Below are 18,022 nucleotides of genomic sequence, written 5' to 3'. Positions count from 1 at the left end.
ACAACAGCAGAGAGAGTTAATGATATCATGAATGGTGTGATCACCTTCATCATGGAAGACTCCACTTGTAGGCTCTTTTGTGCATTTATTGACGAACTTCATCAAATCAGACAGTGGGAAGTCATCTATATAGCAGTTCTTAATCATCTCATGTGCATCCATAATTATGGCAATAAACAAGCTTAAAATGATGTAGATAAATAGAGAAATAAAGCTGTCCAGGTAAATACAGGAAAACCTCCAAATAAGGGGGTCCTTCCCAGATGTTGAAGAAAATGTTGCAAACATTTCATCTTTGATGAGGGAGTAGAAGCATTCCATTGTAGAATGAAAATGAAAAAATTTTAAGATTGTATAGGCCAAGAACAAGCCAGCCACTCAAGCAGTAACCAACAAACACCATCAGGATACATGTGGAGAAGCATAGAACATTGGGTATACACTTCTTTATGGTTAAGATCAAAACATTGTAATGTGCAAAGAACCCCAGGTATCTGAGATATCCAAACCACATCAGCAGGTTCCCAAGCTCAAGACACAGCGAGCAAACATTCCAGGTGTTTAGGAGGCCTTCATAACTCTTGCTTTCCAACCCAGTCTTGATGAATGATCCAAAGATGATCAAAATATATGTGACGCATATGGGCACATGCAAGCTGACAAACTCCATTCTGCAACTCCCCTCTCAGCAAACAACACAGTATCATCTGCAGACAGGCTTGCCACTAGCCACCATATCTCACCTCCACACTCCATCTGTTCACCCCTTTTCCCTAGTTTTGCTTTCATCTCTCTTATCACTCCATCCACATATATCACTCCATCTTATATATATTGAAAAGGCATGGTGACATCACACAGACCTGCCCCACTCCTGCATGTATCCCAAAACTTTCATTCATTTCTTCACCCACTCTTAACACATGCATTTGCTCCTCTATAGAAGGCTTTCACACTATCCACAGTTGTCCCCCTGTACCATATATCATTATCACTTCCCACAAAGCATTCCACTCGACTGTCATATGCTTTCTTGAGATCCATAAAAGCTGCATACAATTTCTTACCTTTTGCTAAATACTTTTCCACAGTCATCTTTACTACAAAATCTGATCCACACATCCCCTCCCTTTCTTAAAACCCCCTTGCTCTTCACTTATTCTGCATTCAGGCACTTCCCTTACTCTGTCAGTTAATATTCTTGCATGCACTTTTCCTGGTATACTTAACAGACTTATACCCCTATAGCTGATACATATGTCCTTAGCACCTTTTCCTTTGAAAAAAGGAACAATGATAGCCTTCACCCAGTCCTCAGGCACAACCTTCTGATTCCTTACAATTAAATTTAAGATGCATCCCTGTCACACTTGCTCCTCCATACTTCAGCATTTCAGCCATGATCCCATCTGCTTCAGGTGCCTTTCATGCCTTCAGCCTTATTATTGCCCTTCTCACCTCCCATTTCGCTATATTTTCATACTTGATTGCCATTCTCTGCTGTATATATGTTTTTCATGTATGTTTGCCGTTTCATGCATCAGTGAGGTAGTTCCAGGAACAGACAAGGAATTGGCCTCATTTACTCACATTCATATGTTATTTGTGATGTTAATGCACTGAAATCAGAGCTCTTTATTTGCTTGAGGTTTTGCCTAGAGTGAAAAGCACCTTGGTTTTGGGGTAGTTTTTCAGATGTTTGTCAATTCATATGTGTAATATTTATGTTTGGGGGGGGGGGGGAATATGCAAATATATGATGATTAAGTGTGAGGCAGGGGTTAGCCTCATTGCTACCTTGGGTTTGATGGTCGGTAATGAAGTATTTCATGTGGGAAGGGTCTTTTGCTGTTGCAAAGACAATGATGCTGAGCATGTTGAGGTGTTGGATGTATCTTGATTTGGTTCAACAAGTTTGAATGCTTGTGGCTGCTTAGCAACCAGTGATTGCTCTGAGTGCTCTTTTGTGGTTTGCAGTTTTATGCTTTCTTTTGAAAGGTTGGATGACTCTGCAGATGATGATTATTTTGAAGTGGATCAAATGAATTGTTTGTAGAGAATATTGTAGGATTCTTTTCCTTGTCCAAAGATGGCACTTGCCAGTATTCTGAGGATCTTTACTTTCCTTATGACCTTTGTGTCAGTTTGTTTTGTAGGAAGTGAATGTTGTATGTGCTACCTATTATGGCTTGTGTTGTGATAAGTGGGATTGTTTGACCATTCAGGGTTATTGGAGGGTACAGGTTGGACTCATACCTGTCTGGGGTTAAGAGGGTGAAACAGTATTTCTAGGATACTGGTATTCTCTTTAAGCAAGCCAGTGTTTTAAGTGAGTGATATAGTGATGCATGTTTGCTGTTTCTTGTATAATGATTGGGTGCCTCCCCTCATCCCTGCTACCATGCTTTGTACCCTCCTCACATGTTTGCATTAAGTTGGGTGCTGTATCAGTCCCCAAGTCCCTTCCACATAAAGATTCATGTAGTTTGTATCTTGACTGATTATTAGGTCTCTTATCATTGTATCTCATCATCAAAACTTTGCATTTGGCTTGGTTGAAGTTTATTAGTCATATACCTGAATAACTCATGGGAGTGAAGTTTTTTCAACATTGATTTTATCCTGTCAAAATTTATTTTATTCTGTCAAAATTGTGGCATTTTCAGCAAACATTTTCTAGTATGAATCTAGTCCTGCAGATAAGTCATTAATGCTGAACAAGAATAACAGCAGCCCCAAGACCAAACCATGCAGCACACCACTGGCTACTCCAAAATTCTTTGAAATAGCATCTCTGTCATGCATCATTTGTTTCCTTCCACCAAGATAATCTTCAATTCGAGAAAGGAGTTTCCTTCATATACCTGCCTGAAGGTGCCATTTCTTTTGTGGGATGTTATCAAAATGCTTTATGGTAGTCCATCAATATACAATCCTCCCATCTATCTCTCTGGTCTAAACTAAAGGTCAGATTGACATAGAAGTCTAGAAGATATGTTTTGTATGAATATTTTTCTGACACTTGTGATTTTTTTCTCACTTAGGTAGTTTTTCTTTGGCAAGAAATTAACCATTTGCTTACTGCTTACCTTTTTTTCACCATATTATAAACCACACTCATCAAAGATATTTCTGTACATTTTGCCAGCCTCCTCCCTTAAATATGTTTGGTACATAGACATTTATTAACAAGTGTTTTATTCGCGTAAGGACATATGCAACTTGTGGAATTAATTCAGCTCGGAATTTATGTTCAAGAGATCATATTTTATTCATATTCTGTATGCATACTATTGCTAGTTTGTTTTGTTTGATTCAGGGAATTACAATAAAAGAATCAGTAATTGATATTCATTCAATTTTTTTTTCATTATATCTTATTCACATTTCAGTTTCATTCATTCTGAACTAATGAAAACAATACTTGTAGTTTTACAGTGCACTATACCAAAATGAATTATGTCAGCTAATTGTGTGGACTTGGATGTACTCCTTTCCCTTCCTTTGCATGGGTCTACTTTGCATGGACTCTGTTTTAGCACAGCTTATTTTCAAACATAATATTTGCTCTGCATCTGGAGTGCTTTTTGATATCCTGAGGGTGAACACCAAATTATAGGCTTCAGCGTACTCCAGATTCTAGACCTTTCAGCCAACTTAACACAGGTTTATATGAGTTCTATTAATGTTTTTACTTATTATTGGTAGCCATCCCCCATGCAATCGTAAGTCAGTAAAATTTCACACTTGGAACAGCTGAGAATTAGGGAATGAATTCATGTAATGTCCTGTGACTTTATGTTACTTTGGAATTTTTTTCCTTCTTATTTTTGATGTCTTCAAAAAGGTTTCCTCGAATGATAAAATAAACTGAGTAAATGGAAAATTAATAGACGGAGGGAGGAGTTTCTTCGAGGAGAGTATGGCATGTGTGTGAGTAGGAAGAGAGAAGGATGAGTGGTTCTTGGTAAAGGTGGGTCTGTATCAAGAATGTGATATCATTGTGGTTTTTTAACCTTTACCTGTTGGCTGACATCAGTTAATGTTTCTTGGAAAATGGCTGCCAACATCAGTTGTTGTATATTCTTCTAATTCTGTTTGAATATCCACTTGATGTACAGCACTATTGATTGGCTATAAAGGTCTCTCCCATCAAAAGGATGACATGAGAAAAATTCTGCTCACTTCAGTACCTTTACAACCAACATTATAGGTGAACAGCCATTGACCCACAGGTTGTGTATATGTGATGATCCCATAGTAAATACATGCATAGATTGTTGCACTACTTGTCAGTAATAAGTATCAGTTTGTGTGAAAAGATGTAAAGAATTACATGAGAAATGTTTAAAAATAAGTGACACTGTGATTTTAACAGGATAAGAAGGAGGAAGGCTTGCAAAGGATGCACCCCCAGTGAACTCATGCTTTCAGATGAAATTGTGACAACTGCACCCAGCTTTCTATTTAAGTAATCACGGGGTGATGGAAGACTTTTATAACTTATTATGTAAGAGCTACAAGAGAAATTCCAAAGAAGAAAGTCTTCCAATATATTTCCCACACATACCAACCACTTTTATTTCTCATGTGTATTTAATTACAGAGGTATAAGTTTGTTGAGTATTCCTGGTAAATTATATGGGAGGGTATTGAGTGAGAGGGTGAAGGCATATACAGAGCATCAGATTGGGGAAGAGCGGTGTGGTTTCAGAAGTGGTAAAGGATGTGTGGATCAGGTGTTTGCTTTGAAGAATGTATGTGAGAAATACTTAGAAAAGCAAATGGATTTGTATGTAGCATTTATGGATCTGGAGAAGGCATATGATAGAGTTGATAGAGATGCTCTGTGGAAGGTCCTAAGAATATATGGTGTGGGAGGCAAGTTGTTAGAAGCAGTGAAAAGTTTTTATCGAGGATGTAAGGCATGTGTACGTGTAGGAAGAGAGGAAAGTGATTGGTTCTCAGTGAGTGTAGGTTTGCGGCAGGGGTGTGTGATGTCTCCATGGTTGTTTAATTTGTTTATGGATGGGGTTGTTAGGGAGGTGAATGCAAGAGTTTTGGAAAGAGGGGCAAGTATGAAGTCTGTTGGGGATGAGAGAGCTTGGGAAGTGAGTCAGTTGTTGTTCGCTGATGATACAGCGCTGGTGGCTGATTCATGTGAGAAACTGCAGAAGCTGGTGACTGAGTTTGGTAAAGTGTGTGAAAGAAGAAAGTTAAGAGTAAATGTGAATAAGAGCAAGGTTATTAGGTACAGTAGGGTTGAGGGTCAATTCAATTGGGAGGTGAGTTTGAATGGAGAAAAACTGGAGGAAGTGAAGTGTTTTAGATATCTGGGAGTGGATCTGGCAGCGGATGGAACCATGGAAGCGGAAGTGGATCATAGGGTGGGGGAGGGGGCGAAAATTCTGGGAGCCTTGAAGAATGTGTGGAAGTCGAGAACATTATCTCGGAAAGCAAAAATGGGTATGTTTGAAGGAATAGTGGTTCCAACATTGTTGTATCGTTGCGAGGCGTGGACTATGGATAGAGTTGTGCGCAGGAGGATGGATGTGCTGGAAATGAGATGTTTGAGGACAATGTGTGGTGTGAGGTGGTTTGATCGAGTAAGTAACGTAAGGGTAAGAGAGATGTGTGGAAATAAAAAGAGCGTGGTTGAGAGAGCAGAAGAGGGTGTTTTGAAATGGTTTGGTCACATGGAGAGAATGAGTGAGGAAAGATTGACCAAGAGGATATATGTGTCGGAGGTGGAGGGAATGAGGAGAAGAGGGAGACCAAATTGGAGGTGGAAAGATGGAGTGAAAAAGATTTTGTGTGATCGGGGCCTGAACATGCAGGAGGGTGAAAGGAGGGCAAGGAATAGAGTGAATTGGAGCGATGTGGTATACCGGGGTTGACGTGCTGTCAGTGGATTGAATCAAGGCATGTGAAGCGTCTGGGGTAAACCATGGAAAGCTGTGTAGGTATGTATATTTGCGTGTGTGGACGTATGTATATACATGTGTGTGGGGGGGGGTTGGGCCATTTCTTTCGTCTGTTTCCTTGCGCTACCTCGCAAACGCGGGAGACAGCGAAAAAGTATAATAAAAAAAAAATATATATATATATATATATATATATATATATATATATATATATATATATATATATATATATATATAATGTGTGTGTGTGTGTGTATGTATATGAGTTGATGGGCCACTCATCTATTTTCTGACACCACCTCGCTGATGCAGGGAACAGTAATAATGAATAATACTTTAATGATATGCAAGATGTTTCCCGTTCTTGTTTGGGTAGTGTGCATGCATGTGTGTTTGCTTGGATGGTGGCCAAGACTTGGCATGAAGTGTACATTGACTTCCTCCAAGCATGATGAATACACTGTATACACACACACACACACACACACACACAGACACACACTCTCTCTCTCTCTCTCTCTCTCTCTCTCTCTCTCTCTCTCTCTCTCTCTCTCTCTCTCTCTCTCTCTCTCTCTCTCTCTCTCTCTCAGTGCATTACACATGACAGGTAGAGAATGGATGTGAGCAAATGAGGACTTTTCTTTTGAATTGGAACGGCGATCAGTCATGAAACAGAAGAAAGAAGTACAAACAAGTATATGTTAGAAATAATTCATGATTGAAAATATCTTCTCATATTAGAATATCAAAAATGTATATAGGTGTGAGTGACAGTGGTAGAAGTATGGTTCACGTTGGGTTTTGAGCTGCTGGGGAGCCATGCCTTGTTTGCTAAAGTGTTAAATGTTGCTATTTCAGTATGTCAGCCAAAGGTGTTAAAGGTGCTGATGCACAGGAATTACTGGTACAGGAACTAAGGCTTTCCCCCTTGAGTGAAAATTAAAGTTGCTTTTACGATTTGGTGATGGGCCAAGTACTCACAGTTATAGTCAAGTCCATGGGTTTGCACATTCAGTAGTGCCTGATAAATATGAGAATAAAGTAAGAGCTAGTTCTTTACCTGGCACTGCTTTACCAGATGGTCAGAGAGAAGGCTGTGAGATTCAAGAAATGTAAGGATATGGAAGCTGATGAGGGATTCAAAGACTTTGGAAATGATAAATGTCAAAGCAACTGGACTGTAGTTCAAGGGGTTAGAACAGTCACCCTTCTTGGGGATGGGATGTCCCAATGCATGTTTACAAGAAGAAAAGGTTTTGTTTTTTAAACAGAATCAGAACAGACAAGAAAACACTGGTGCAAGTCTTGCTTGTGTCCAGAGAAAGAAGTGCTTTTTGGACATTTTGGAAAGAGATTCTGGAGAGGGTATAGGATTAGTAAGAGGAGTATCAGAGGATGAAGAAATGTTAGAGTCATCCAAGGTGGAGTTAGAGGAAAAATAGACACCATTGAGTTACTTCGTCAGCATGAGAAATAGCAATAGTCACTTTAAGATTCATCCAAGATGGAGTTAATAGGAGAAACAAGAACCAGAGAGTTGCTTTGTCTGCAGGAGAGACAGCTATAGTACCATCACAATGGAAAAGTGAAGGAAAGGTTGAGTAACAGAAGTTGCTAGCGATGCCTATAGCAGAGGACTAGAAATACCTATCAGTGGTTGACATTGAGAGATAATCACACTTCCTTTGAATAGAGGAATGCTTTTGCCTCATGGGTAACTTATTTGCAATGATTGTGGGCTTGTGATGAATGCTGAATGGGAGTCAGGGGAAGGAGAGCTTTTCCAAGCTTAATATATCTTGTTGGACTTGTTCATTAGTGGGAGTGAAAGAGTTTAGAAGTTTGGTTACAAGCTGCTCTAAACCATCAATCTATCTGTTATTATTATTCCATCCTAATCAGGTGAGATGAATCAGTTACATCCTTTTACTTCCCACATTCAGGGCCTTGATATGTAGAGGCTACATTCTTTGCTGAAAATTGTGAAGAATTACATTCAGCAAATTTGTTTTTTAGGTGTAAAAAGATGTGAAATGAAGTCAAGCCCAGCCCCTTTGCTTGGGTGTGTGCAGATCAGGGAATGCGTGTATTAGGTATATTCTTTAAATCTGGATTTAAGCTTGTGACATAGACCTTGTTTCATGAGAGGAGACAGTTTCAAGCATTTGTTATTGTGAGGTGATCTTGTCCTTAGGGATAGATAGTAGAATTGTCAGCTGGATTTAAGTAGGATTTGGTGTATTATCCCAAAGAAAGCATTACCCTCTCATTACCTGTTTATTGTCTAACTCTGAAAGAAATTGTTCACAGATTAGAAACTAAACACATTGTGAGAGGAGACAGTTTCAAGCATTTGTTATTGTGAGGTGATCTTGTCCTTAGGGATAGATAGTAGAATTGTCAGCTGGCTTTAAGTAGGATTTGGTGTATTATCCCAAAGAAAGCATTACCCTCTCATTACCTGTTTATTGTCTAACTCTGAAAGAAATTGTTCACAGATTAGAAACTAAACACATTGTGACTGAGAGTTTAAATGTAATCATTATCAAGCATTTATAGCTATATGAAATAAAATGTTGATGATGTGCTTACTTCATGTTTACAGTTAGCTCCTGTTGTGGTTGACCTGTTGGAATGTGAGATTTTTCACTTGCTACACAGTGTACTTCTGAACTTTAAATGTGATCCATTTTTGCTAGAAATTCCTTATTCAGTTGATATTAAGATAGGTGAATTTATTGTACTTTTGTTGCGATTAATCTGTGTCCGGTGTCTGTGTGATGTCAGGCTACCACTGGGATTGCTCCGATTGGGCACGACCATCCCAGAATCCACTTCCTAACATCATGGAGGTCCCTGGAGGTGAAGTGAGAGATTCTTCATCATACCATTCAAATGAATCAAATGAATCTATAGTAGTGGAACCAACCAAAAATCAGCCTTTGATGCCACCAGGTTGGTCTTTGTAAGGTCTTTGTTTTTGTGAGTCAGGGTATTCAGTTATCTATTGTCATTTAACTCTGCTTTCATTTAGAAAGTTGAAGTAAGTACATGATAGCCATGCAGGTTTTGTGGGAATTGATTTTGCAGAACAGCAGGTCCGTAACCCAGTTATGTAGAATAAAAAATTTTTTGACTTGTATGTAAAGAACTCCCCCAAAATTAATGCTGCTTATGATATTTCAAGAAATTTATGCTAAAAGTAAACTATTTTCAAGAGAAAGACGATGGTTCATATACGTTTGTCCAAGAAATAGCAAATGGCTATCGAAGCAGCGGAATTATTGTTTTACTCGTAATGTTGAGTGTAATGAGAAACTTATAACAATGATGATAGATATACTTCCAAATTCCTACTTGTAGAGTATGTTTGTATTTTAGTCTTTATGGTTTTATAAAACTGACTTTTCTGCTTGTAGTGGAGGGTCCTGTAGATCCTGGCCGTGATATGGAGACCTTGCCTGCTGATGAGCTTGTTAGTGAATGTGGTACAGAATTTGAACTAGAATCCCGACCTGATTTGGATACCTCCCAACTTCTTGATCCTAATTCTGATGCTGGGGCTGAATCAGACACATCCCTCTTTGTTCCACAGCCCCAAAGGTAAGGTTTTCTTTAATCTATTCGTAAAAAATTATTTATTAATGCATGTATGGATCACTTTGAAATACTGTATTTCAGTCATGGCAACATATTAATCCTTTTGCATTGTTTTACAGTAGTTTGAATCCTGAATTGTATCCATCCTTTAAGGTAGATCAATTTTACTCCTGTTTTTTTTTGTTATTGTGATCATAAAAGTTCTGCATTTTCTTCATGCTTTATTCACTTTGCAGCAGAGCAGCCCATATTAAAGGGTAGGTAGTGCACACAAATGCTGTTACACTGAATGGAGTTGTGTATTGTTTTATATGGAATTTTATGTTCTGTTTACTCATATTAACAACCTTATGGAGATATTTTCTAAAATGTGTAAGAATATCTAACAGATGGAGTGTACCTTGAATATTAGGATTTTCATAGTAAAAGGGTTAAAGGTAGCTGGTACTTAATGATCATAATGAGATTGTGTATCTGTCCATTTGTTTGTCTTCCATAACGATGTTCTCTGGTTCCTCTCCTTTTCTATACAAAAGTTATTAAGCAGTATATTACATGACTAATTTACTCATGGTTGTTTTCATTCATTGGTATTTTGCACCACCCTGAGTAACCTAAGTGCAGCATTGTACATGCCCTTTAGGTATGCACTGGGTTATTTAGAAAAAAAAACTTGGAAATTTGTTAATATCTTGCCTGAGTTTGAAGGACAAATGGTAGATGATATTATTCAGTCAAGATTGTTGCAGCTTGCTAGGAAAACCCAGCTACCCTTTCAAAGTATCCATATCTCAACAAAATTTGTCTTTAACCCTTAAGCTGTAGACATGCCCCAAAATGTCCATCATTGTGGCACACACACACACACACACACACACACACACACACACACACACACACACACACACACACCCATGCACAGGGTTCTATTCTGAAACCATTGTTCTTCTTGAATAATGTGCATGACTTGCCAAAAGGCATAAGCAATTGTTAATGATGCAAAGGTCATTAGGGAAGTGAAAAGCTTGGAGTATACTTTACAAGGAGGGACCTTGACAGTTCTGATACCTGGTTGATAGAATTTAAACCAAGTTTTACATATGTAATTTCCCTGTGTTAACAGGTGTTTGAGTTTTGGAAATTCACCCTTACAGAAATTTATGTAAAATATGATTTTTAGACAAAAAAAATCAACAAGTTGAAATTATTTTAGATACATAGATTGTGTTTGTTGATGCATGCATATATGTCGATGATGTAGGAGATGGACTTGAATTTGAATCAGCCAGCTCGTCAGTTACAATCTGTCTAGTATCTAGAAATTGTTCTTCCAAGACTTTTCCAAACTATTGTGTATTTCCTCTCAAGATGCCTGCAAAGAGTTCTTCAAGTTTAAATTCAAGTAGTACTGTATACACTTGAGTAAGCAATGATCTCATGTAACCATCAGTCTAGGAAAAGTTAGGGAACAGGAACAAGTTAGAAATTTCCTGGATGCATTAGAACTAGAATTTTTAAGTCAAGTGGATGGGGTCCTATTGGCAAGACACTAGGAAAATGTCACGAGTGTAACATTTGACATGAGAGCATGTAGTTAGCTAGTGCTTAGGCAGTAATGCAAACTTGCCTGAAGGGTTGAGTTCAAAGGAATGTATATTAAGAGTGACAATGCAAGAGACTCCTGGAGAGGGAAAGAGCCGAAGAATATCAGATAAAAGCAAGACAGTAGGAACAGCAGGTAGGAGCCTCTACAAACACTGCCCTAGACCTGCCCTCTGCCAGTGGTCTGTTAAGGGTGAGGCACTAAAGGCTAAGAAGCAGCACTGGAGTTCACTAGTAATGGAGACTTTATAGCCGTGGCCACCCACTTGAGGGAGTTCCAGAAGTGAACAAGCATCAGAGATATAGATAGATAGATTACCTTCATAGAATTTAGCAATTACTCGCTTGACATTTGGTCTCCTGCCTTACATCATCATCCATTGAGTCAGTGAATATGGAAAATATTTGTCATACATGCTGATTAAAGAGATGGCATCAATGTGGTGAGTATGAATACTACTTCCTGTTTGATACTCAGTTTATGCCCACAATGTCCAGTTTTAACTCCTCAAATTATTCCCAAATGCCTTAGACCAATGAGCTGTTGAATCATATCATTTTGCTTAGAAATATACTGAAATTTTTAATACATAATTGATTTTTACAATATTTGAATGAAAACTGTTTTAACACTTAATTAAGTTCTGTCGCTGTTTGACATAATTTTCATTCCGTCTTGAGAAAACAAAAGGAAAAATTTAGTGAATCCAAAAGTTGCCAAATCCACTTTCTGATTGAAAGTTCTTGGAAATGGTGAAATTATTTTCCTTGTCAATTTTACTTGATGGCTGGCCTTATGCACCTAGTTTACTTTAGAGGTACTTGCAGGGCTCACCTTCTGGTATGAGAAGTTATTGCATTAGTGAAAGTGTGAAAATACTTATGGTTTGATTTGGTTCTTTGTAATGTTACTGCTCACTGAATATCTCCGTAGTACTGGGTATTGCTCAATTAGATTTCAGAAAAAAATGTACATACTTGCCAGAAATTTTTGTATGGAAAAGTTCAGTAACCCATCATTTGAAAAGATAAATCTGTTGGCATTCTCATGTTTGAACCTGATTGTTTGCACTTCACCTTTTTTATGAATTCAAATGGGCCTAAACATTAATTCATTCAGGTTTTCAAATTCATTTTCAAAGCAATGTTTTATCAGAATGTTAATGCATATTTCAGTATCATTTGTCCAATAGAAATGTTTTTTAGATTTAGTAAAAACATGTAGTTTCATAAGCTTTAGCACTTTCTGTTAAGTAGCAAATGAAATAACTTGCTTCATGCAAACATGTTAGTGCAGACATTTCAAGGGAGAGTAAGATTAAAAGATTTAGGGAATTTTCATAATTACAGGTTGAACCTCTTTAGTGTGGCATCCTTAGGACCTTGGCCATTGCTGGGCCACAGACAATGCTGGAAAACAGAAATTGACCCCTAAGGGAATCCCCTATGTTAACATATGCCCAATCCTTAGTCCTGCTAACTCATTCCACATACATATTGCTGTGTTATCAAAGGTAGAACAAAGCTTAAAATAGGAAATAATACAACAATTAAATCTTTCAAACAAGTTTTCATTGTTGCATCAGATTACATCAGAAGTATCCCCAGGTGGAGATTCCTCAATATCTTGGGCAAGGGTTTTTCATGGCATGCAACACCAGTACAGGGCAGATTCATTAGCATTATACACTTGTTCTGGGTCTAAGTTTTTTGCTGGTACTAACTGTGCAAATTCATCCACAAACCTGGGTGCAGCTTTGTGACAAGTAGATAATGTAACGGACAACCATAGGTTGGTAGTTGACATTGGTCAACTTTTGTTACTATTGTTGTTCTGTTGTTATCATCAAGGCAGCCAGCCTGTGCTATGTTAGTCCCAGCAAGGCAGCCAGCTCATACATTCTCTCTCACCCTGTTGATCATTTACAAGAGAATTGGAGTTTATATCGATTCTTGTAGTACAACCTTACGTTACAAGCTTCCATGTCAGCAGTACGCTTTTCACCACACCTCCTATATACTGAAATTCCATGTCTTACTTAAACTTGTGTAACCATACGTGTGAATATTCACAGTCATAGTCTAGCTTTAGTTCTCTATGAAAAACAGTGGCCTGCTCGATAAACTTCTCCCCAAAAATGCTTACACCTTCATTACATTGAAGCATAAACCACTTTACAAGTGCACTGTCTAATTCTGTACCCCTAGCACCTTTCAGAGTTTTCCGAAACTTTAGACTTTTCTGGCTTTCATTTTCAGCAAAAAAAATTAATATAAGGAATTAACAGGACTGTTAATTAGCTCAGCTGCAGTGTAAAAAGATTTTGGCACCTTAGTGCTGCTAACAGCACTGTCCTAATGGCAGATCCACAAACTAATGGTGGCAGATTCAAAATGTGCTTGACCACATAATGCCAGATTAGAGGTACAACCTGTATAAGAATTAGAAATGTTGTAGAATTGCATGTTAGAATGCTTTTGGTTTGAGAGGTGCATGGTAAACATTGGTGTTGGACTACAGAGTGGATGTTGTCTAAGGTGAATCTATGATGGGTGGAGGTGTACTGTGAATTCTTCCTTCTGACTACCATATCCCTCTCCTCAGTAGGGTTTACACTGGTGACAGAGGCTAGCCAGTCTGTCACAGACATACCTAATATGCTGCCTACATACTGTTACAGTAGACCTGAGAACTGATACAGAATGAATGACATTTAGCAAGCGCTGTTAATTATATTGATACCCAGATACATTTCGTCCAACACCTACATTTTCTTTCTTCAGATATGAGACTCACCCCAACCAATACCTTCCACATTACCAAATTGGCAGTGAAACAGAAACAGAGGATGAGAAAAGCAAGCTACTAAACTCACTTGATGACCCTTACAGCATAAGCTACCGGCCTGCACCAATCAGTCATCTCCCAGAGGACCGTGATGGTGTCACTTATTCTCCATACCGAATTCGCAGCAATCGCAGACATGACACCGTGAAACGTTTTAGTGAATTTGGAGGCGATATGTCTGTGATCTCTGGTATGGAGGATGAAGAGGAGGGAGCCTCCCTTTGGGGGGGTGCAGCTTCCAATACATCTGCATCAGACCTGGATAATGTCTGTGATATTGAGGACTCAGAAGTAAACTCTGAATTTGAAAATGATGATAAAACAAAGAAATGATTTGCAGGAATTAGTAATAAGTTCATGATTTTTGTAACCATCATAATTGGATGAGATAGGCCTATATTAAGAAACAGAAATTGTTTTGAGTGGAGTGCACAAATGAAAAAGTAGCCAGTAAGTGTTTTTTAGATTTATAAAGAAAATCAAAATACTGATCAGATGTCTATAAACTTTGCAAACCAGTAAAGAATTTTTTAAAACAATAATTAAATAAGTGATGTACAGAAACTGACAGGGCTCATATTTATATTTCAGCTGCCATTTCCTAGTGCCTGTATGCTGATTAAGTTAAATAAGGGTTTATATAACATATTTATATCTTCCAGTGTGCCTAATATCCCAAGGTCATCATTAATTCATATACTGACTTAGAGAATGGTTCTTTTATTTTCTCGTTTGAACCTGAATTGTGATTTCCTTGGGCGAAGTGCCAATTTTTATCTACTAAAGGAAAAACAAGGACTTCCTAATTATGAAGTATCTGTACATTTAACATGCTTTTAGCACTGGAAATGATACTTTTTGTCAGCCAGAAAGTGACAGAATCTCTCATGAATATGTAGATTCTCAAAGCTTATGGTGCTATTATGGTGAACAATGCAACTCTAACTTGCAGACATGGCAGTTTGCTGGTGTTGAGTTGACTATGTAAGGATGTTGTGTACATATATCTGTAAATAGAACAATGGTCATTGTATATAGTTTTCATAATGTGTTCCACAGAATGTTTATATTTTTTGCAGTGTGAACAGACAGGGTTAGATTTTTCAGGTATGTTATGCTGCCTGTGAGGATTCTGGGTATGCAATTAATCACAGTTTGGGCTGAATGATTGACTAGTCCACATTAGACATAGCAGTCTTTTTTAAATAGTTTGTATTGCCATTTGTACTCCATATTGGCACCTTTGAATCTGAATTATGATTGATTATCGTATCGTAAAGTCATTCATTTGTTTTTATTATAAGGTATTAGGTAACTTAATCCAACTGCTTTGCAGTTTGAATTATGAAGAATATTTTAATATACAATTTATTAAGGAATTTTTATTTTTGAAGTGTAATGCATTTTTACAAACTACCCTCGTGCCAAAGGTGGCAGTCATTTTCTTGTGTCCACAAGTGTCCTTGAGTAGATCACAGTAGAGATGCGGGTCATTGGTGAGAAACTGTCACCCTCTGTCCGATTTACTCTGGTACGATACTGGCCCGTGTCTTGGCTGCCCTGAGTATAGCTTGCAACTATTAAGATTAACTGGACTTGAACAGCTTTTGATATAAACATTTTAATCCATTCATAATTTTCATGTGTTTTATTGACATTGTTCGATTAATATATTCCAGCATAAACAAATCTCCAAAAAGCTTCCCAAAAAAGGCTTCCCCTCTATCAGTGAAACTCATTTTGTATGTAGTGCTTAAATATTCAATTATTCAACAACAGTTTAACTGGAGATGATATTTATCATAATTTACTTAACTGTTTGTGCACGTGTGTGTGACAAGACCTGCAACATTCTTTAAGAAATATTTGTTCATATTTGTTTGTTTTCTGGTAATTCATACAGTTAATAATATTGTTATTTATGTCTAGTGTTGCTGGTAATGTCACATGCACTGTATTCTCTCTTGATTTTTCCAGCTGTCATATCCTCTGTACCATTCCGTTCCTGATAGGTTATTGTACTAACCGAAGTAATTGTGATAATAGCTGTACTCTGTGAAAGAGGAATTCATATTTTTAATGTGAGCTAATACAGGGGTAATAGTTATATTAAAGCAGTTTTATGAATGAATGTATGGTTGCTTTGGCAGCTATTGTTTTATACAAATTTTGTAAATAAACTTGTAATAACTTGGAATTGTTTTTTTCTCATAACTCCCTTTAAACATTGTTTTGAGTACAGTTGTGTTATCAAAATTGATTATGATTAATGATGATTGATCAGAATCCCTCTGTAAGTGCAAGTGAACTGAAAAGAAAAGGCATGATAAATTCTTGTTTGTAAGTCACTACAATGGTCAGTGTACTTGACACAGTCATGCCTAAAGTGAGAAATCGTCTTACCTTACATATCATTAAATGAAAAACAAATGAAACTCCTTACAGAATAGGAAGTAGGAATGTTCATAATTTAACATAAATAAAAGATTATCCCTGGGGATGTGGAGGAAAGAACACAAATTTTGTAACTCGTTTGTTGAAGAACATATCTTGGAGGGGAAGCCACCAACCCTCTCCTCCTTTATCATCTTGTAAAAAAAATAGAAGAAGAACTAAGCAATCATTTATTTTTAAGGTTCAGTCTTCTGCTTCTGACACTGTTTTGCTAAAGAAGGAAAGGCAAGTAGGTATAATGAAAAGTGTGCACAGGAAAGAGTGAACTGGAATGATATGATATACTGGGATCATGCTGTCATTGGACTAAACCAGTGCACATGAAGCAGCCAGGATAAACCATGTGAGGCCTGGTTGTGGATAGGGAGCAGCAGTTCTGGTGCATTACACATGACAGCTAGAGAACAGATGTGAGATGAATACTCTCACATGAGAAATGAATTCTCTCATATCTAACAGATGTGAGAATGCTGCCTAGCAACCACAACACTCAGCACCTATACTATGAAAAAAGATCTCAATACAACCCAAACTCAATGTACTCGCACTCAGTTCTCTGCAAAGCAGTACATAATTAGCCACTATTTCCACATTAGAGATAAAAGCTTACCTCTGCCTCAAACTTCAGCAACCTTTATTCCCAGATCCTCCCACCCCCATCAGATATAACACAAACAATATACATTCTTACTGAAATGACCCAACAAGCACTAAACAACTGTCCTCCCAACTAAGTCTAAACTCCACTAGACACACTCATCAGAAGCCACATCCCCACACAAACATGGTTACACTTTCCCACCTATGTGCTGAACATCACCCATCCCTAAAACACTACAAGACCTTTCACACCCACAATGTAACTTCCACAGTGAACGCAGTGAGCACTCTCCATTCAGTTGCCCTATATTCTCTGCATGTAGATGCACACACAACTTCTGTACACATTATGACCAGCGGACATGGCTGGCTTCCTGAGCACTGCAGGAGCTTCATAAAGATAGAAGGGATCCCTAGGGCAAGAACAATATCTCAGAAAGCAAAAATGGGTATGTTTGAAGGAATAGTGGTTCCAACAATGTTATATGGTTGCGAGGCGTGGGCTATAGATAGGATTGTGCGGAGGAGGGTGGATGTGTTGGAAATGAGATGTTTGAGGACAATATGTGGTGTGAGGTGATTTGATCGAGTAAGTAATGAAAGGGTAAAAGAGATGTGTGGTAATAAAAAGAGTGAGGTTGAGAATGCAGAAGAGGGTGTATTGAAATGGTTTGGTCACATGGAGAGAATGAGTGAGGAGAGATTGACAAAGGGGATATATGTGTCAGAGGTGGGGGGAATGAGGAGAGTAGGAGACCAAATTGGAAGTGGAAAGATGGAGTGAAAAAGATTTTGAGCGATAGGGGCCTGAACATGCAGGAGGGTGAAATGCGTGCAAGGAATAGAGTGAATTGGAACGATTGAACCAGGGTATGTGAAGCATCTGGGGTAAACCGTGGAAAGTTCTGTGGGGCCTGGATGTAGAAAGGGAGCTGGGGTTTCGGTGCATTATACATGACAGCTAGAGACTGAGTGTGAATGAATGAGGCCTTTG

At 38.1% G+C, this 18,022-nt stretch overlaps 1 protein-coding gene across 1 annotated transcript in view; it reads left to right on the top strand.

Moving 5' to 3' along the window:
• LOC139750068 (fat-like cadherin-related tumor suppressor homolog) overlaps window positions 1-16,171 on the top strand; it is a 791,324-nt gene extending 775,153 nt beyond the window's left edge. Inside the window, 3 exon segments of the mRNA XM_071664403.1 lie at window positions 8,712-8,879; window positions 9,344-9,527; window positions 13,911-16,171. Of these exon segments, the coding sequence (XP_071520504.1) occupies window positions 8,712-8,879; window positions 9,344-9,527; window positions 13,911-14,307 (749 nt within the window). The 3' untranslated portion in view covers window positions 14,308-16,171.
• Window positions 16,172-18,022: the final 1,851 nt, after the last annotated feature.

Source organism: Panulirus ornatus, chromosome 9 (genome assembly GCF_036320965.1).
Source record: "Panulirus ornatus isolate Po-2019 chromosome 9, ASM3632096v1, whole genome shotgun sequence".
NCBI classification, from domain to species: domain Eukaryota; kingdom Metazoa; phylum Arthropoda; class Malacostraca; order Decapoda; family Palinuridae; genus Panulirus; species Panulirus ornatus.
Note: the sequence above shows the minus strand (reverse complement) of the source record. Positions and strands in the feature narration are given on the sequence as shown.